Source organism: Anopheles bellator, chromosome 1 (assembly GCF_943735745.2).
Source record: "Anopheles bellator chromosome 1, idAnoBellAS_SP24_06.2, whole genome shotgun sequence".
In the NCBI taxonomy this organism is placed as follows: Eukaryota; Metazoa; Arthropoda; class Insecta; order Diptera; family Culicidae; genus Anopheles; species Anopheles bellator.
This window is the reverse complement of record NC_071285.1, coordinates 4,501,729-4,523,012: the sequence shown is the minus strand read 5'-3', so window position 1 is coordinate 4,523,012 and position 21,284 is coordinate 4,501,729. Positions and strand designations below refer to the sequence as shown.

The 21,284-nt window shown below is 50.7% G+C and overlaps 1 protein-coding gene across 1 annotated transcript; it reads left to right on the top strand.

The window, feature by feature from the left end:
• Nucleotides 1-18,686: 18,686 nt before the first annotated feature.
• On the top strand, nucleotides 18,687-19,799 carry LOC131209605 (17-beta-hydroxysteroid dehydrogenase 14-like). The gene is made up of 2 exons (XM_058202711.1): nucleotides 18,687-19,328; nucleotides 19,409-19,799. Exons 1-2 carry the CDS (start codon nucleotides 18,776-18,778, stop codon nucleotides 19,627-19,629), a joined length of 774 nt encoding a protein of 257 aa, XP_058058694.1. The 5' UTR covers nucleotides 18,687-18,775; the 3' UTR covers nucleotides 19,630-19,799.
• The last annotated feature ends 1,485 nt before the right edge of the window (nucleotides 19,800-21,284 follow it).

Here is a 21,284-nt window from a genome sequence, read left to right as displayed (position 1 = left end):
GACCTGAGATGAGAGTGGCTGGCTGACCTCAGGTGGCTGTGTGGGTGTGATGGGAAGTTTGGCGCCGCTCTCTCGAGGGGAAACTAATCGGCTCCCGCAATCCAGGACCAACGAGCCGCCGGATGACCGCGTCCGAGCATTAACCTTCTTTTCCAATCTCCATAAAAGTTTTTTGCTTCTCATTGACCTTCCGGGCAAGAGAGAGAGAGAGAGGAGGTGCTGGACGCCATCTGGCCCCCGAACCGGAACAACGGACCCAGGGTCCCTGGGACCAGGAGTTTGATTAATTTCCCGTGCCCTTTGTGTGTTGCTTGCCCAACCCAGACGAAGGCGAAGTGTTGTGTGCTAATTTTTTCATGAGTTATTACCACCAACAGCCGAGGATAATCACCCACGAGGGACATTAGCGTCGGGACTGGCACCGCGCCTCGGCACACAGGTGCCCCCGGATCGCCTCTCGACCTCGTGTCCATCACAAGCGCAGATGCCTATCGCGTTTTCATCGCCCAGAACCATCTGTTGGGGCTCGTTTTATGCGTCGGGACACACTGGCACATGATGGACGTGGAACGTGGGCCGCGACCGAGAGAGGGACAGAGGGGGATGTACATAAATTGAGTTGCGGTCGGCGTGATGTAACGCAACCTGCGAGACCCACAAGAACTTTGGCAGACCCGCCGCCGATGAATAATTGAAAAGGATTGGCGCAAAATTTGTCACTAACCGCCGGCTCAGCATCTAAATCTCATTCGGCTGGCTGGTCGGCCGGAAGTGTACAAATCAGTTCTTCATCCTTCGATGCCGCGGACCAGGAAGGAGAGAAAGAGGCGAATGACGAATTACTCTAGGGATCCACTGTTTTGCGAGTGCGCCGCGGATCCCGGTCCGGCTTTCTCGAGCTCCCCAGCGGTTCGACCACTACTGGTGGCGGCCATCATTGAAGGATGAAACTGACTCTGAGGTCTGTTGTGTACTTTATGGGGATTTGCTAAATGGGCTCGCGTCGTCCTTAGTCGCAATTTTGTTCAAGGACACACAGGGCCTAGTAACTCTAGCCTCCTCCAGTCGATTTCGGCCGGCGACAAGGAACTCCCTATGATCGGCTGCACCTTGCACGGTGGAAGTCCCAATCCCAATCCAGTCGCCTCCGAATTGTCGTAAACTTTTAAGTGCTCGTTAGTGTTAGGCCCCAGTTACGGTAGCGCCCGAACCGGAACCGGCTATCAATAAGTAGCTTCACTAAAAACGGCCCATAATGGCGGCTCAGCAGCTCTCTCTGACAGCTGGAAGAAGTGACGTGCCAACATCGAAACATAAAATCGGCCCACGGACGGACGTGCGCCTCGCATTGATCTGTTTGCTTCGTCGGACCTGGCTGCGGCTACTACTACTTCCGGCGGCGCGTTCCGTGTCTGCGGATACGAGTTTTATTGCGGTGCTGTGGCCACCGTTTGTTGCTGTTTTTTTTAGTTTTCTTCTCTGCCCGAAGACCGACTTTCCATCGTCCGTTAAGAAGCGTAATTTCCCTCCGGAGAGAGAGTGGTGTGGCCACTTCCCGGGGATGAGCTTTTCCTGGGATTTTCCCGGCCACCCAAGGGAATTTTGCTCGGGTGCGGGCGAATTCTTTCCCTTTTCTTCGTGCAGTCCCAGCCCGTGTCCGGGCTGGGCGGCGTTAATTTAATAGAAAACCGGACCGGATCACTGCAAGAGGCCAGATCGGCCCTTCTAGAAAGCGGGAGGAACACAAGAAGCTTTTAGTGCCCCCAGCGGACTCATTCCGTGATTATTGCTGCTCTATTAATGGTAATAAATTTTGCCTTTTAAAAATATTATCCTGTCTCTGCGCGATGCGCTGTCACTGTCGGCCCGGCCGTCAAGAGTCCCGGGTCTCGCGTGCATTGATTTATTACGTTTCAGTGCAGCACTCTGGTGGGAGTTTATCGTCGAGAGCCCCACAGAGCCCCGGCTCCCCGAGCTGGGACTTGGGTTTGTTTAAAAATTCGTGATTAAAGCGACGCCGGCAGAACCGACGTCGTTCTCCATAAACAAATTACCTTAATAGGGGCGGCCACATCGTCTGTCTGTTGTGGCCTTCCTTCCCAAAACCTCACAATCGATCCCCAGCACCAGCAGCACTCTTTGAATGCCTTCGTACAGGTAGTGTCCGGGGTTGGAGAAAAAGTTGGACACACTATCTTCTTCCGGGGCGCATATCCACACACGACGACGGTGATGATGATGCTGGGACGACGGTGGCCACACCGGACGCCGGAGTTTTTGTGCTGACTTCATAACAATTTAACGGCGCCGCGTCGCACTATCTTAAGTACATCCGGCTTATTTATGGCCCAAAAATAGACCTCCTACTGCCGGTACGATCCTCCGGAACATGCGTTCCCGTTCGTGTCCTATCGAGGAGACAATCTTTTCACATACTGCTTTCAATAACAAAAACCGAGAAAGCCCGAGCCCGAGCCCCGAGAGATGATCCTGCTGCTGGTGGTCCCGTCCTGGATCCTGGTGTCCGGGCGTGTGTCCTGGTAGACGTAACGCAGAACCCTAGAAAAAAACACATATTTCGATTTCAGGGGCAGAATCGGGAACAGAGGATTTCTGCCATCATGGCGCAATGATTCCGGGGGACCTCACGATGCATTTCCTTATTCGCCAGAAGAGAAAAATGCAATCAACCTAACCTACCTACTACTACGACGAGAGTCGGACGTGTGTTCTCGGGGGTCACTGCACAAAGTAGCGCCAGATGCCTCAAAGTTTCCCAAAGAGGAGGGACCTCAACACCAACACACGGGGACCCACGGGATTGTTGCCGGGCCCCGGGTCCCTGTTTGCAGTGGAAAATGATTTTCCTTCCTTTTTTATTATTTTAATATTCCTGGGCTCGTTCCTGGTGGCGGCACAACCAACTACCGGGGCGGTTTGACCGGTCCGGTCCGGTTGGCCACTCTCGCTAAATTCCTTGCACTCACACTCCTGCGGTCCTCCCGGCCGGGTACTGTGGCCGGAGTGCTTGTGGATGTCGGAGAATGTGAGTTATGCTGCATTTTCAGCGTTTAACTTCTCCCAAACTTTTCCCAAGACTCCTCGGACGGACGGACGGACCGGGCGGGGGGGCCAGTTCTACTTTAAATTCCCGCGCAGGCCCCCTCAGCCAACACCACCCACCTCACCTAGCAGACCTTGCTCGAGAACGGAGCAGATTGTGCTACGATTTGCTGCCTCGCTCTCGGCGTTCGGAGGATGTAAAATTTAAATATACGGTTCATTTTCGTTGGTTGGCCCCGTTCTACTGCTGCTGGGGTTCTGCAAGTGAATGTACTATAAATTGCAGCAAAATCACGATAAAAACACCAGAAAAGCCAGCAAAGGAGTGTTTTACAAATTTAATCGCTTTGTAACTTTGTCTGGCGCGCGCTCGCACACCCGCCTGAGCAACATGTTCCGACTTCGTTCCCTTTTTTTCCTCCCATTGTCGGCTTTTTTCTTTCACCTATTCTCTCGACCAAGACTTTAGAACAAAAAGAAGGGTCCTTTGAACGTCTTTCTTTCTTTCAGTCGACTAGTGTTGGGGTTTTTTTTTGCCGGAATAAAGGGCGGAATGGCGGCCCTCACGGGGGACGATGGATCAACGATAATGGCATTATATTGAAGGTGGAGACATTATTTTTTCGCGCGCGCACACCGAACCAACCACTTGTGTGCACTCACGCACCAGGCCATGCCTGGCCGTCCCCCGGACATAATAATGCATTCATGAATATTAATCGAAACCCGCTCAGTGTCACGTGTAACGGAAGATGTAAATGGTAGCAATTAAGTAGTAGGGGTCTCGAAGACGCCTAATTATTTACTGCATTTTCCCCACTTTCCCCACTAAAGCGGCTCCATTGAAATTTCCAAAGCGAACGAGAAACTAAAGGGCCAAGCCCGAAGCCCGTCCGAAAAGTTTCTTTTCATTGTTCCAACTAGTCCCGTACCCGGGGGCGACGGCGTTGCCTCCGCTTCTTAAGCTGTTTTTTTTCTTTCAAATTCGGTTTGGGGTCCTTGAAGTTGGTTTTAGCTTCCGTGACTATTCAAGGAATTTTTCATTTGAATTTCGTTTTGAGGAGGATCGGCTTTTAATTAAATGGTTGGTTACAAATCTGACGGTAAGCAGGTCACATACAAGTATCGGTGGATTGATGTTTTCAAAAAGAATAATCATAGCTCCAACCCTCAACTTCAGAAATATAGGGAATCTGTCTCTCTCAATCAAGCGAGTTGATAAATTTACTATTGAATAATTTACTGTTATAATCCTGCCTGACTTACTTCATAAAATTCTCCAGGTATTCTATCCACGATGCTGCAGTTGATAGCATTTACGCCGTTATTATCATAAACACCTTTGGCATCCGCGCTACATCTGTCAATTGTTTCGCGAACTGTCTGGTTGATGCATCTTTTCGCATTTTCCGCAGACAAGCTACAGGAGGGGACAAACAGACATTCATTTTTAACGACGACGATGAGAGGGACTTGTGCTGTATCACCGCGCTCGATCAATTCAATTCGCGTTCCAAACTTAACGTCGTCGTGGTCCAAGCATTTTTTGGGGCATTATTTTTTAATATTTTCCTTTTGGCTGGCGGCCGTGAGGGACGGGACCCCCAAAAATGGCGCAGACCACGGGGGCGCGCGCGTATCAGGAAGCAATAAAAGCATTTATCTGCATCATCTTTCGTCCGTTACACTTTCTTTCTTTGCTACTTTCCTGCAGTCGCGAGCGTCACGCGATCCAGCCCGGGGTTTTTGGGTGTTGGTGGCCGGCCTTGTCAGAGGTTAATAAAAAAAAAACCTGTCGAAGAAGCGGCAAGGACACGCAGTGTTAGGGTGAGATTGGGGCCCGCCGCCGTTGCGCAAAACATGCTAAATAATAACGATTATCAGAGAAAACACAGAGAGTCGGCATTCCGTTCCGTTCACGGCGCGCCACGTCATGTGCCGTGTTGTGGGTCATTAAAATTAAATTAATGAAACTCCACACTACTGACAGATGTTGTTTGCGTTCTCTCCGGGGGACGGAAGGTCGGTCGCTAGGACGGACAGACGGACTCCGAAAAAGTTGTATCGGAAAAGTTGTGTCTCCCACTGGCATACAATTTTCCGTTCCGGGGCGCAACTTTTCGTGAAAACTTACGAAATATGGACCCAAGCTAAGTTGTTCCGCCCTCCACGCAGAAAGAAAGCTAATCAAAGCTAACGCTCTCCCTTCGGCTTTCTTCCTGGCTGCCTGCCCTGCGATGTAAATAACATACGCCACAACATAAACAGGCCCGACGACGACGCGACCCGGCCCAATCGATTAACGAATGGTCTCCTCTCTCTTCACGAGCGTGACATCGTTCCGTAATTAGCGACAGCATAATTTATGCTGCAAACGATCCGTTTTGGGAGGGTGACTGCGGTGACGACGGCCTGCAAATGGCAGAGTGCCGGCCGAGGGCCAAGCTTTTCTAATCGCAAACGAGACCATCAAGTTAAAAAAAGGGGAGTGTTCGGGGGCAGCAGCAGGACGTCGTCTTAGACGTCTCGCGGGGTCCAACTTAAATACCGTGTAATGCGCTCCGGGGCTCCCCTCTCCCAGGACAGGCGGCAGGTAAAAGGTTCCTTAAAAAGTCTAAGTGGAAAATGGTCAACCGTGAAAAGAAATGGGCCCAAGAAATGGGTATGCAAATTTTCGTCGGCAAAGGGCAGGACGGACCTTTCCTTGAGGCCCCCTCCGGGTTGTGGAAGATTTAGCGCGCTTGACTAAGGGTGGTGGCCGGTCTCATAGTTTGTCTTAAGGATCCGATTTTTTCCGGCTTCGTTCTCTTCTCTTTCTCTAAAGCTACCCACCGAGCCGCCCCCCGAGAAAGGATGGAAAATTCATCAAACTGTCACGTGAAGAACTTTTCCTTAGTCCGGGCTGCGTCCCTTGCGATGTTGCTGCTGTGTGTCTTTTGGGTTTTCGACACACGGGGGGAGTCCCCCTTTTAAATCCTCTCTCTCTTTCTCTCTCCGTCAAGTGGCCAGTGGTAGTGCCTAATAAACCCTTATCATTAACACACCGACGGGGACGGAACGGGGGAATCCGGAATCCTTCCGCCGGAAATCGCCAGAGATTTCGAGACAAAAAGAGGCCACGGAGAAAAACGGAAACTAAAACTTTGTCGACACAGCCGGCCGCCCGCCCCACACACGAAACGTACACAAAATACTTCCGGCGACAAAAGCCGAGAAAACGCGCGGTGCGCGGGAAAGATGAATAAAAGCATACGTTCCGGATTTCCCATTTTTTCCAGCCTCACCTTCGGCCACATCCGGTGGGTGCAAAATCTGTGGGTGGCAAACCGCAGCAGCAGCGGCGGCGGCGGCGCACACTAAATGTGATAAACGGTGGAAAACTTTCCGTCGACGAGGAGGTCTCTCTCCCGAGGGAGACGTATAGAGAAGAGGCCTCCAAGAAGACGACGTGCACAGAGAGAGAGAGAGAGAGAGCAGGTCCTTGCGCGCCTTTGTTCTGTGGGTGTGTTGTGTTAATAATAAAAAAAGCGGAAGCCTTCCGAAAATAAGCCGGAAATAGGGGCCGCCACCGCCGACGCCGAACGCTGGCGCGTAAATTTCGGCTTCGAGGAAATCCTTCTCCGCGCGTGCACTTCTTTTTTGTTCGGGAGGTGTGTTCCTTGGGATGTGTGCGGCGCCCGGAAAATGGCAACAATTTCCACGAGTTTATTTCTCATTCATTCCTCTCTAACTCGATAAAGCCTTTGTTGTGCGTTGCCGGTGCTTCTTCCGGTTCGCTGGCTCACTGGTTCGGGGCCGTCGGAAAACCCCTTCTTTTTGCGCGCGAAAATGTATATATTTCCCGCGCCGCGCCACGCCTCGCCACGCGTGGGCACACAAAGTTTTTGAAGGTTTTATTTGCAACATTGCTGTTTCTCATCGGCCGTCGGCCACACTCTGGCCGGCCGGCCTCTGTCAGCAACAGAGAGGCCGCGCGCTGCGCAGGCAGTTTTCCAATCATCTTTAACCCCCCGCGCCACGTCTGCGTTGGTGGCTGGGTTCGGAAAAGTCGGAGGCCCTTTTCCGGAATAAGGGTTTCGTCCCCATAAATGAATCGCCTTTATTTTGGTCTCGCCTTTGCTGCAGACGTTTCCGGGCAGCGGGCCCGCCCGCGCGTTGTGTCCCAGGTTTTAAAACCACTTGCGTATTTAAAATGCGCACCAAATGCCTTCGCTCCTCTTCTCGGTGTGTGGAGTATGCAAACGAAAGAAATTCCCCGTTTTTTTGCGTCCAGCTCACCTCCGTCCGTGTGCTTTCCGCATTTTGTTATTATTATGCTGGCTTTTCCGAAGGGCCAGAGCGCCGCCAAGTCGTTGGTTCTTGTATTTTGTGATTCTTTTTAGCACGCTCCGGTGCCATACACTACTCTACTCTGCTGCTGCTCTCTGTGGTGTTGTGGTTTGTGTCATTGTGTCCCCCATCGCCACCGTGTTTTACGTTACTGTTTGCCTTCATTTTTATATGAGCTTTCTAGCGACTTCTTATTTTTGTTGATGACGCGCGCTCGCTCTGGGTTGTTGGTGTTGAAGTTTATGTCAAGACAATCCTCGGGAGCCCGGGAGTGGCACGCACTTTTGCGCGTCATCACCGAGAAATGGTAATTAGTTCGCGAAATTTACTGATGCCCGTCTCCCCACCGGGGATTGATCCACTCGCGGTTCCGTGTGTGCGCGTGGGTCCTTCCGAGAATCCGAGTCAAAAAAACGGTGCCGGATCGGTAATTGGTGTTACTGTGCCTTCTCAGCTTTTTTGAAAGGATACACCAAATGCCCCCGAACCGAACCGATTCTCCGGAATCGACCTCATTTTCATGCCCTCCTTCTCTATCTCTATTCCTTGAAACGTCGGAAAGAGTGTCTAGCAAGATTGGGTTTTTGGGTGGGTTCATTGGGTTTTCGAAAGAAGGAAACACCGTGGATCCGTTTCGGAGCCCGAGACCCATTCAGTGTTTTCATCCCTCGAATTTTCCACGAAACCACGGTGGTGTCCCAAGCCGTACGCCGTTTATGCAACGCGTCTCTGACGCCATTTGAGGAGCGGATACATGTACGTCATTTATGCTGTGGTTTTTAAAGCTTTAAAAATATAAGGTTGGTCATAAAGAAATCCATTATTTTTGTATGAACTTCAACCATTTTTTTACATTTTTTCTGATAGTCCTATTCGGGTCCTCGTTTTTTTTGGAAAATTTGTTGCATTTTCAAAGGTAGCTTCATAATGCCTCTGTTGTGGAAGCCTTGATCCTTCGAACGGTGCACTTGTTCACAGCAGAGATCTGAAGTTAGTGTTTGGCCACACGGAAGCAACTCATAATAAATGATTCCTTTCAAGACACACCATAGCGAACCTCCCTGGCCTTTAGTCATCGTTTGACCCCCGTTTGAGCTGAGAGATGGGCAAATTGTGTCGAACGGGGATTGCTTCGAATAAACATATTTTGAGGTTCTTCTGAATTTCAATTTTCGATCATTTTGTTGGCCAACCTCTCACTATCACGAACGCGCCCAATTCACGCTAATTTTTGTCTCCGCTTTATGACACCCTAACATATGCTCTGTCCTGTGTTGCACTTACTGTCAGACGCCAGAGTGGCAAATTCAATTACTAAGCTGTGCTGTGCTCGCTCAGGGGGCAAGCAAGCACCACATGTTAATGTGTGGCCATAATGCTCCGAAATGTAACGATACACAGTCAGTGCTCCTAGTCGTTTCGGTACTACTTATGTCGCCGCTGCACGGATTAAAGCGAACCGGCTGGCCTGGCCTGGGCTGGCGCACCCCGTCGCCCTAGTGTCACAATCTCTGTTAATCCAATTTGCTCATTTTTTATGCGTTTTGCGCTTTTCGTGTGGTGTCCGGTGGTGGTGGTGGTCCCCGAGATAAAAAAGCGAAGACTCTCCCCGACGAACCCGGCGCTCCCGCATAATTAATCCACACTACCACCACTACTACTGCCATCGCGACGAAGGATAAGGGGCGGTCGCACCAAAAAAAGGATCTTCCGTGGTGGGCAAAAAAGAACCGAGGAACAACCCTCCACAACAACAACAACAACAACGGGTCGGGCCAGGCGCGCCGCTATCTCTCTAACTGCCTTTTGCTACTTTTAATATTTTGCCGACGGTTTATTTCATCGCAACGCGGGCAACCCAAAGGAGGGGGGTTCCGTAGTGTGCAGGTTTTTGTCGCATCATATCACAACAATCGGGGCCACAGTTCCTGCCGTCACCCGCCCGTTCCTCCGTGCATTTGTTTAAGGCTGTTAATTTTCCAACGAGGCCAGGGCTTTTTGGAGTTTTTTTTTTGGGTGGAAAATATAGCAGCATCAGCGCAAGCTCTCTCCAACCCGTTCCGGACCGCTCAAATCAAGCAAAAAACTCGTGGAGGTAGGTGCGCCGTGATTGTGTTTTCCTCGATTTTCCCTCCGTTTCAATTGCTGTCGGTCGGAGTTTTTTGGCACGGCGGAGAAAGATCGTCAAAAATGCAGAACCGCCCAAACCGTGAACCTAAAGCTCTCTCGCTCTCTCTCGGTCGGTTCCCTCCCCGTTAATGGGATTATGAGATATTGGATTACAGTTTTTCGCGCGCGCATTTTCCGCATTTCCGCTTCGTATCTTCCGCTTCCATGAGGAGCCAGCAGAGAGACCCTTCAGCAGCAGCAACGTGAGCTCATAAAACATAAGAGTTGCGTGCCCCAGAGTGTATGTGTGCTGTGTTGTGTGTATTCGCCGGCCCGGGCCAACCTGTGAAGGGTTTTTAGGTAATTAATTCTTAGAAATCACGCAGAGCCGCCGGCCCCCGATGCCGCCCGTCGGCTCAATAAATTTACCGGAAAGTGCCTCTCGATCTCGATCATTATTAGTGGTGGTGGCAGTGGCAGCGGCAGCGGTGTGTGATCGCCACGGGTTAATTTCGGTAAGTGACGGAGAAACGAGCGGCGGTGCGTGTTAAGCTGCTTACAGCGCCAGCAAGCGAAAAAAAAAATCCAGGATGTGTGTTCCGCTTCTGCTACGTGCGTCCCTTTTTACGGTACGGTACGGACGGACGATAGTCTTCAACGACCGTTCCGTTTGACACGAGGTCGGTGGGACTTTCGTCCGTTTGTAAGGCCATCTACTCCAGAGTGTGTTGTCAGCTGTGTGTTCGTGATTCGTGAAGTGTCCCCGTCCGATTACATTAACTCCAACTTCCAGCTACAGCCCCAGAGCCGAGAGCGAGAGAGAGAGAGAGTAAGTAAGTAAACATGAGTGTGTTTGGGACCCCCGGGGGTGGAAAAACTTTTATCTTTCTAAATAACATCATCACCTCGTTAAGTCGTCTCGCTCACCACCGAAATGCGCTCACCGATTAGTATTATTTATGATCCCAGTGCCGTCGCCTCCTCTATCTGTGTCCCCATGGGGTCTGTCCAAACATTTCTGCAACTTCTCCATTATTATATGCCGCCCCTGGGCGACGACGATGCGGTGGTTGGGAAATCGCATTATGATGTCCCTGTCCGCCGCCACCACCACCACCACCGTCGTTCCTTTATCAGGCTTCGGACGCCCGTTTAGTAGGCTTCATTGGTCCCGGTTCTCGACGGCCGAATCGAATGTGTGAATCCCCTACGCCCCTGGGCCGCGTCGGCACACTGGTTTTGTTTAAATTATCACGTTCAGTGCTGCCAGCCAGAGCTCCTCTTTGATGTTGTGACCTCTCTCTTCTGCTGGGCGATATGCAAATTTGCCTGCTCTCCGGGGGCGGACTACCCGGGACCGTATTTAAATGTAATACTTTCTCTGCGATGCACATCTCCGGTGCTGCTGGTGCTGGCTGTGACCCTACCGGGGTCAGATTGAAATTAAATCATTCGCTCTAGCCACACACAGCACCGAATTTGCTTTCGAATCCAAGTGGCGGGCTCGAGACCGACGTCAGTTGGCAAATCCTGGTGCTAAACGCAACCACGTAGAGCTCTGTTTTGTGTAGAGAGCCCTGCTAAGCTTCACATGTGTTCCACATTCGACAGCACACAAGCCAGAGAGAGAGAGAGAGGGACAGCAAGAGTGGGATATAAATTTTCCATCGTCTTGTGAATTGTTGATTTATTGCCAGTTCATATAAAACAATATATTTTGGCTCGGTCGTCGTCGGTTCCGGTGGAGTTCTATGCACCGGCCACCCACAAACCGGGTTGTTGTTTTTCGTACCTGTCAGCGGTGTGTAGCGTTCTTCCCCCCCACGTACGGGCGGCCCCACCCGAGAGGAGCCTCCAGAAATCCCGTTTTTCCGAAACCAACGACGGTGTCGGGGCTTGTTGTCGGTGGTAAATATGCACCGCGCGCCGCCGCGTCCACACAGGAGGATCCTGCTGGCCCGGTAGCATATTTGCATTTTCAGCTGTCGAGCGATTTTCCCACGCTCAGCAAAACATACCCCACTGGCCTGGCCTGGCCTGGTGCTGCAATGGAGAAACAATAATAATATCCACCTATCAGCATTTATGATGATAACGTGAACGTGTGTGGAACGGCTCTCTCGCTAAACGGGGGTCCTCCTTTCGCTGTGCTTCATCGAGTAATTTTGGGCCCTCCTCGTCGGCGGGCGCGGTGCATGTGATGTGCTTGGGGTCTCATCCAACCTGCCCCCACAATTCCCGGCTTTTAATATAAGTTTTCATTTGAGGTGTAATTAATGGCTTATGAAATTTATTTTCTTCCTTCCGTTGTTTGGTTTTGGGGGCAACAAATCATCCTCTGCGGAAGGCGTGGTGGATCCTTCCGCGTGGGAATGTCTTTAATATACCAGGTCCAGGACAACTGTGCTAGTGTGGCCACAAAATAGTGGGACGTTGGAATTTAAAGCACACTTCACCTCGCCATGATCCGGTGGGCTCCAAGTCATGAGAATGACGAACGACGATTATCTAACAGACTTTCCGGGCTTCTTACAATTTGAATCCAGCAGGCATCGATTGCGCTGTTAGAGGTGATCCTGAGGGTGGTGATCCCTTGAGTGGACTTGAAATTATATTAGGAGTGGACATTAATTCTTGCCGTTTTACAATACAGCTCCTGTCATTACGCATCTGTCACAGTGTATGTTTTTTGGTTGAAGTGCCAAAGAACATCCTCTGTTAAGCATCTGAAAATGTCGAGTTTTGTTCCTGATAAAGTGTTTTTGCAGGGAGTACTTCTTCATTACCAATAGTGGTCTCCAAAAAGGCTAATGAGGACGAATGGACAACATCGCTCGATCGGGATGCATGTCGCACACAAAAACAACAAAAAACCTGCAGAAATGTTAGGATTTAATCAGTTTCCCATCGCCTGAGTGCCAAGAGAATGATTAGAAAAATGTCTTATGGTTTTCACAAGAAAAAAATATTGAATGAAAGAAAACCGTTTGCGAAATTTTGAAAAGAAAGGGTTTTTTGCATCGAATTGTCATTGGTTATGAAAAGGAGAGTTGTTACGAGACTTCTAAATGGAAAACGGCCTGGGTCCTTCGCAAACGAAGCGAAATATTCACTGCGCAAAGGTTATGCTGTGCCGTGGGTGGGATATGAAAGGTGTGGTGAACTATGAGCTTTTAAAACCTTATGAAATTATTGATGGACAATCCCATCGACAACAATTAATGCGTTTGAAGCAAACTTTGGCCAAAACTAAGCTAATGTTTCACCATGACAACAATATCGATTGCGATGGAAGAGGTGATCCTGACCGTGATCCCTTGATTGGCCACGAAAGTATAAATTAAGATTTATCTACTTACGTGACGCAGTCTCTCTACTTTTCAACCACAGTGTCGTATCCACGACGAAACGGCTGAGTTAATTCCCTGCTTCACATCGCAAGGATTAAATATGGCAAAGAAAGGATCCCGGCCCCGGGTTAAGGATCCATTCCGCCGCCGCCATGCTGGGTGGTTGACCCATTTTCCTCGTTGCGTCCTTCAATACGCCATCGCGCGACGGCGGACGGAAGTGCGCGCGCGGCAAATCATAGAACAATTTGTTTCCCACACTCCTCTCTCCCGCGCGGATCCTGGGGGTCGTCGTTTGACGACAATCTTGAACACATTCCACCGCTGCCACCGTGCCCGAGAGCGCCGCAAATCCGATTTCCTGCTCCTCGGCGCCCCCATGTGTATGTGTGCCCCGAAGCATAAACGGAAGTCAAATGGAGGGGTGTGGGGAGAGGGAGCATCCGGCCCCCGAGAACGGGTGGCCACGTGGGGCGCAAAACAGACAAACCCCCCGCGGCGGGGGCGGGCTCTTGCCAGACAGCTGTCAAAAGCGAACGTCTGTTGCGGCGGGATGCGTGTGCTCCTCTTTTGGCCATTGGTGTGGATGTGTTTGTTGTTTGTAAATGTGTGATTGGAGTGTGCAAATATTGTGCGTCTGTGTGTGTTCTCGACGTCTCCGCCATTGGAAAAAGCAGATCATCGCCACCCGACCGACCGACCGACCGAATCCTTGAATGGATTTCTGTTTGATGATCCTGGGGCGCAGGTTGTTTGGGGCCGCACCTTCCGGCTCCTCTTCCGTGCGCTATAATGGAGCGAATATAATTTATGTTGTTCGTGCACGGCCCCGCCACGGCACGGGAAAAATGAGCGAATCATTGCGTGTGTCGGTCGTGAGCCGAGGAGCGCCACCACCACCACCATTCCATGAGCCGAGAGGTCTCTTCTGATCCTCCCGTGCCATTAGTGGGGCTTTTAGCGCCGGCCGTGTCAGGCCTGTTGCGGGCCTGGCGCAGGCTTTTATCGCGCGCCCGAGGGCGACGACCAACCGGAGTGAGTAGTAATCACATGTGCTGTTGGTGATGTGATGGTGGTGGTGGTGAGCTGGAAGGGTGGATATGATTTCCACTCCAATTCTTGGCCCTCGGAAATCGGCGCCCCCGGAATATGGGTTAATTCCCGGGGGAATATTTGGCACGTCCGCACACCCGGTCCGACCGACCGATCAGCCAACGGCACCGGGGCCACTCTTAATATCGAAGAATCGGAAACTGAATCGAGCATTATCTTCTAGTGAGAGAGGTGAAAAGAAAGGGGGACGGACTTCCCATTATCCGCATCAAATGGGCTCGTTTGGCACGCGCGCCCCGTCCACCCGTTACCTTTTAGCGCATCATTCCCGCACGAGGCCAGGATAAGACGTTGAAAATCCAACACTTTCGGAGGGAACTCCGCCAATGTACGGAACTCTCCACAAGGTTTGGGTCAATTTCTGGCAATCTTTTCATTTAAAACCTATCACCACATAAACAAGTCTGTCAATGTTAACCTACTTTGAAAAGGGCCTCGATCGGTGATGATGATGGTAATTTGTTTGAAGTCGTTTAATAATCTAATTGCAGACCTCATTCTTTGCTTGGTCTGTTAAAAAATATCGCCAATTTGTTAGGCCGTCGATGCCATCTTTATCTGCTTAATCGTAATTTTGGAAACAAGAAAACGTCTCACGGGGGCCAGACCAGAGCTTCGCGCAAATTGCGCATAACTTGCAGGTAATATTTCTTATTGACCGGTCTTCCCTGTAGCAAGAACTCATGATGCACCATTCCTCTGCCATCGATGAAAACTGTAATCGCGCGATACTTTTTCAATACTTGTTTGATACCTTGTTTCGCGATACTTTTTGAATAAATCGATTTCGACAAATGCGGAAGAGCTGGAGTTGTCCGTCGAAACGACCTTGTCTCTTAGCATTTGTTGTCCAAGAAAATCAGGTATATCGTCCAGAACTCCGAAGAACCAATAATAATTCATTGAATCTTAAATTTCCGTTCTAAAATATTCTCTTTAATGTACTTCATCACTAGAATGTTGTTATTCAAAAGTTCGTTGAATTCTTGGAACTCGTCTCGTCTCGAAGCTCATCCACAGATCAATCCGTCTGCCGATTAATCGGTTTCTAAGCGAAAGACGTCAGTTCGAACGCTTACGGTGGTATCACCTTACGGGCTTTATGGGCTCAACCTAGGCTAGGCCAATAACATTACAAAAATCAAACAGATCGTCTGAATGGTGGTCAGAGGCTTGTCTCGGTGTGTAGAACTTAACACAATTCAAGAATCGGTTTCAGATTTTCTTTTCCACCGAGGAGGCCACAGAGAGAGAGAGAGGTCGAGATTCACCCATTACAATTTCCATTTTCTTTGATTTATGAAAAGTGTCCAGATTAGCCCCATGATACCGCGAAAACTAAGCAGAGGAAGTCCAAAAAGTAATTGTCCTGCAGCGCCGCCACCAAACACCAGCGAAGGGGGGGTGGTCACCCTTTGGCCAAACAACTCACCGGGTAACAGAAACGGTGAACGGGGAACCTCATTGCTCAACATGCCACAGATAAGCTAAAATATTCAATTCCTAGCCCACCACCAGGCGCAGGTTCGACACACTTCCTCCCCCGGGGCGACACCGACATCCGGTTTTCCCTGCTGACGTCCGTTTAAGCTGGACCCACGCGCGTTGGGTCACGGAGAAAATTACACAATGCGCGCAGCATAAAATTGGATAATTGCGTTATCACACTCCAGCCGGGGGCACCCTGTGTATGTTTGTTCGGTCACACTAAAGTTTTCCCAACGCCGAATGACCCGGACCTCGAAGCCGAACGAGGACGACGACGACGCCAACGACGACGACGAGGGCAACCAATCCGGTTGTGTGGGGACGTTGGGCGTGGGAGACCCTCCTCACGCGTCCACTTATCGTCATCGTCAAATGGGGAATTTGTTAGACGCGCGAGTCCGCTGACAACCCACGACCCCGACCCGCAGTCCGCGATGCAACCAAAACTGCAGCCGGAAAATTGTTTTCCAAAGTTTTGCCACGGCTTACTGGCAGACAGACCACCAACCACCGGGCGCCGTGGGGCTTCCCGGAACACAGGCGCGGTCCGTCAGCATGTCCGCCGTCGTCCTGTGTGCGCCGCATTTGATGGCCAAATAATCTTTTGACCGCGCGCGAGAATTTGTTCTATTTGGGAGGGGCCAAAACATGAAAAACAATCGCTCATGTATGCAAATTACATTAAACCATATTATCGTCGTCAACGAGCGCGGCCACTGATCGCCCTGCTGTGGCCTGTGCCGTATGTGTGCATTTTTGGGGCCACGCGAATATATAGCATTTTAATTCGATGTCAGCAACAGATAAAATTTTAAATTCCATTCGGCCCACGGAGAGAGGGTCAGCCGCGTGATGGTCGATGGTTGGTGTCACGGATCTCGCGGCACGGCACGGTACAGATGAATTTCATTTTATATTTTATCAATATTAAAAAGATATTAACGCGGCCACACACACCCAGACTTCGGTCCCGAATTCCCGGCAAGCGCATCCGAAAGATTAATGTTGATGAAAACGACATCGACATCTCCGATACGTCGCCGATCGTATTGTGCCGGGGCGCATCGGACTGAAATTAATTCAACATCAACACACGGCCACCGCCACCACCACCGATTGGGGCCTTTTCACGAAGGACGCGCGCGCTTTAAAAATGATGCATATTCCTCTTTTCTCGGGTCCTCGCAGCTCGCGCCCAGATTTATGGTCGCGCTCCGTGTGGGTAAGAGTAATGGGCCGCGGCCTTTCCCTGCGCAAAGCTCATTTTATTCAATTAATTTTCCGATTAACATCATTAAAATGCGTGTTACCGTTGTGAGAGTTGTGTCGTGTCGGGCGTGCGCTGCGTATGTCCGCTGCCGCCGCGGCCCGGCCGGCAGATGGTAAAAATTTGTAAATGAACAATCTGCTTTTTTATCCTCCTCAGTTCTTGTACCTTTTTCCGGGAAGGAAGCCTTCGTGCGCCTCTTCGCGGTTGATGGTGTCGCTTGTCGCAAAATGTGTGCCAGCGAAATTTATTTAAATATCGCACTTTCGTCAAAGCCGATCGTTGGTTTTGCTGTAAGTTCCTTCAAGGCAACTAAATTTAAAAAGAGGCCACAGTCGACTAGAGTAGTAGCGAGAATAGGTAATGCATTCCCTCTTCGGTTCACGGTTAGCACTTCCAGAAGAAACCTTTCTCATTTGTTTTTTTCTGGCACAATTCTTCGTCTTCGTCGACGACACAACAAAAGGTGACGTAATAATAATACAGGGTTATCAATTTTGTAGTTTCGAAATTACAGAGCTGGAACTTTACAGGTTTTCAATGTAATTCAATGTAATTTTCAATTTAATGTGGTTCTGGGTTGTTTAGTAAGCTTTGCGGTTGTTCAATAAGAAATAACTTAGATGAAGTTTCATTTTAATCGATAGTTCTTTGTTTAAAGACAATGAAAGACAAAGTTTCGAGCAGTGATTGAATTTTTAGTTGTGGAAGGTTTAAAAGCAAAGCAGATTTATAAACGAATGTTGAAAGTGTGTAAGGACTCTTCGCTTTCAATTAATACAGCAGAAAGATGGGTCCCTGAAGATGGGTATAAGCCCTGAAGACGATCCATGTCAAGGACGTCCAAAAACAAGAGCAACACCTAAACAGGATACAGGATATCGTAATGAAAAGTCGTCGAGTGACTGAAAGAGATTTAGTAGAAGCTCTAGGCATCCCATTGGACAGTGTAAGCAATATGTTGACTAAAGTTCGCGTTCTTCTGGTTCGTCAGCTCCGAAAAAGGATTCGTGTCCACAAATCGGTCAAGAACCCTTCTTGCGTTTCTCATCAAATGATGAAGTCATTACAACCCCTTTGATTCTCACTTCAGGGATGGAATTCCTAAATTGGAAGAGCGTTGGAACAAGTGCGTTGATGTTCAGGGAGACCATACTGAATAATAAAGTGGGCCTCAAATCATAAAATTGTATTCTTATCGAACCGCAAAACTTATTGGACAGCCTAGCGTTTATCAACCCAAGTATCAAACATTAAGCTTAATGTCCTCCTTAAAAAAACACATAACAGAAGAACATATTAAATCTTATTGAAAAAGTGAGGATGCGGAAATGCTACGTGTAAACAAGCAAAATTACCGAATCTGAGGCATTGAAAATCGTCAATCGATGGAAGAGAGACCGTGTTCCGAGCGTTGTTCCGCTCGATACCGCTGCGATGATAACATGACCTCCAATCGAAGGTATGGACTTAGAAGATATGTAGTTTCAGCCAGCGGGGGAAAAGGTTACCATCATTCGTTCTTTTTTGAAACTATAAAATGGATAATCCTGATCCATTATCCAACTCGTGCTTGTAAACGCCAGCAAATTCTTAAACGTAAATCGTATTTTTTGTCTTTCGATTAACCCAATAGTTCTTGGGTTTCGGGAACGCAACGATAACAGATCCAGATATTCCATTACCCATCAACGGACAACCGAACGGTACGAAGATGCAGAGCTGAGTTGCAGCTCAGTGGTCGATCAGTGGTCGTGTCAGACCCAAAAACCCTCTTCATCCTCAGACATCGCATAATTACATAACCAAGGTAGGGCGGGCGGCCTCTTATCTTGTGCATACAATTGCGTCCAATGACTTCCTATATTTTCGCAGTCAGCGCTGTGCGGCGATAAGATAGCACGGGGAACCATACAGTGCCACGGCTCCAAAAGTAAAGGCAAACAGGTCGAACGGCGGCCACACTGCGGCAGTATAAAGCCAGCAGTGAGGCCCGGTACACCCGACCGACGCAAAACCTCATCAAACGCTTCGGCGCGGCGACTTCAATCAGAAGATGGATTTCAGTGGAAAAATCGTGCTCATCACCGGGGCCAGCTCGGGCATCGGGGCCGGTACGGCGAAATATCTGACCAACCTGGGCGCCACCTGCGTCCTGGCGGCTCGCAACGAAGAAAAGCTGGCCGGCGTCCGGGCGGAATGTGCTGCGCTCGGTAAAGCCGAACCCGTGACGGTGGTGGCCGATGTAACGCGAGCGGCCGACATCGAGCGCCTGCTCCGGACTGTCCTGGAAAGGTACGGCCGGCTGGATGTGCTGGTGAACAACGCCGGCAAGGGAGCTATGGGGGGCATTGAGGACGCCGATCTGGAGCAGTTTGACGATATCCTCAACACCAACCTGCGGTCCGTGTTCGCGCTCACCAAGCTGGCCGTTCCGCATCTCATCGCCAGCCGGGGCAACATCGTGAACGTGTCGAGCGTAGCCGGCACCAACTCGTTTGCCAATCTGCTGTCGTATTGCGTTTCGAAATCGGCCCTGGATCAGTTTACGCGCTGCACCGCACTCGATCTCGCCCCGAAAGGTGTCCGGGTGAACTCGGTCAATCCCGGTAAGTTAGAGCGGGCTTGTGTTGGAGACACACACTGTGCCTGGTGGTGCTAATTTCAGATCTCTTCTCCCTCTGCCTAGCGGTCATCGTGACGGAGTTCCACAAAACGCTCGGCCTGGAAGCGGCGGCCTACGCCAAGTATCTGCAGCAGAGCGCGTTGGTGCACCCGCTGGGTCGGGTCGGCAGCGTGGAAGAGGTGGCCGCATCGATCGCATTCCTGGCGTGCGATAAGACGGCCAGCTTCACCACCGGCACCTGCCTGTGTGTGGACGGCGGCAAGCATATCCTTACGCCACGCTGAACACACGCCGATGGCCAGTCCCTTATCGGGGAGCAGCGTGATTTATGCAAAGCGGCTGATAAATACTTTGCATAGCGACTTGGCTAACGACTCAATAAAACCTTCTCGCCGGTGGTGTGGCCGATTGTGTTTTGTCGCTCAAATCGAACGCATCTTGGCGGCGACCGACCGACAAAAACCAACGGGACGACTTTGTGGTGCCCCGAGTACCGAGTTAAACGGTCTCACCTGAAACGAATCACTCATCATGGGTGACCCCGCGCGGCTGCTGCTGATAACACCGGAAGATGATGACGTTGTTTGTCAATCACAGCAGACGAACGTCCGTCCCGGCTGACGAAGCCTCAGCGTGTGTGATGTCTGCCGAAGTCGGTCTGCCCAGGTCAGCCGGCTAACAAACGATTATTGAGCTCGGAAGATTAAACATCCCCACGCTGGGCTGTGCTGACCCCCCGGCCCGAGAACCGGAACACTTCATTAAGCGCGCCACTCTCGCCGGGAATGTCCCGGCCACGCGCAAGGCGATAGCAGAAGGATCACTCAGCAAATTGGCACGAATATATTATGCGCTACCGACCACCGACACGGCTCCTGGCTGGCTGGCTGGTTGGCTGACAGGAGCTTACTTCTCTGACGTACAAGTCTTCTGAGGTCGGAGTTCCTCCTCGTGTCGGGGTGTCGCAAATGGCATCGACGGCGGCGACGGCGACGGGCGGGTAATAATATTGAAACCTTCTTCGCAAACACTCAAACGGCTCTCTACACACTCTGCTTCCCGATTCCGGGTTCTTCCAGGAAGGAAGGTGGCCGCTCAAGAAAACGGATGCTGTTTGTCTTACGGTAAATTTCAATCGCCCGGTCCCAAGGGACGACGCCGCACCGGGCATCGTTTAAAGGGTGGTGGCAATCCGGCCGAGGGCCGCCGGGCCACATCATCTAATGCACCGCGCGCTGCATGACGGCAGCGCGGCACCGTATGCGGACACGACGACGACGCTTTATGTCTTGCTCGTCTCATTTATTCCGGAACCTCTCCGCCCGGGTCGACCCAGACGGCCTTTTAGCAGGACATTAATTTTCGTATATCGTGCCACCTATCTGTCCGGTGCGCAACCGTGCCCTTTTATGCTTACTTCGCACAACGCAATCGAAATGGACCGTGGCTGGGCTGCGCCATGGCCGTCGTGTGGCGGTGGCGGCCAACATCAGGCGCATCTTAAGCAAACATAAACAGAAGGCAGCGAATAAATAACACTTTATCCTTTTAACCGGCGGCGGCGGCCAGAGTCGCGGCCAGATCGTCAGGAGGACCTCTCTCCCGGGCCGGCCTGTGGACGATGTTTATCTCCGGCTTTTGGTGAACCGAAAGCAAAACTGCACCGTACAGCACAATGCAGCAAGAAGAGGGCTCGGCTGCCCGCAATCGAGAGGCCATGTGGCTCTGCGCCGTATGTGTGGCGAATCTGGCGAAAACCCTAATCCCTGCCCCGGTTCCGGATGGCGCGACGGTGTGGCAAGTTACCAACTTGCCGTTCCCAATCGGTAGTGGCCGGCCGGCCCGCAGAGCATCAGCATCGTTCTTGGCTTTCCGTTTGATCCTTCCAGTCCGTTCGTGGCCATCGGGAGAGATCGGGAGATATCTCGCGCAGAGAGAG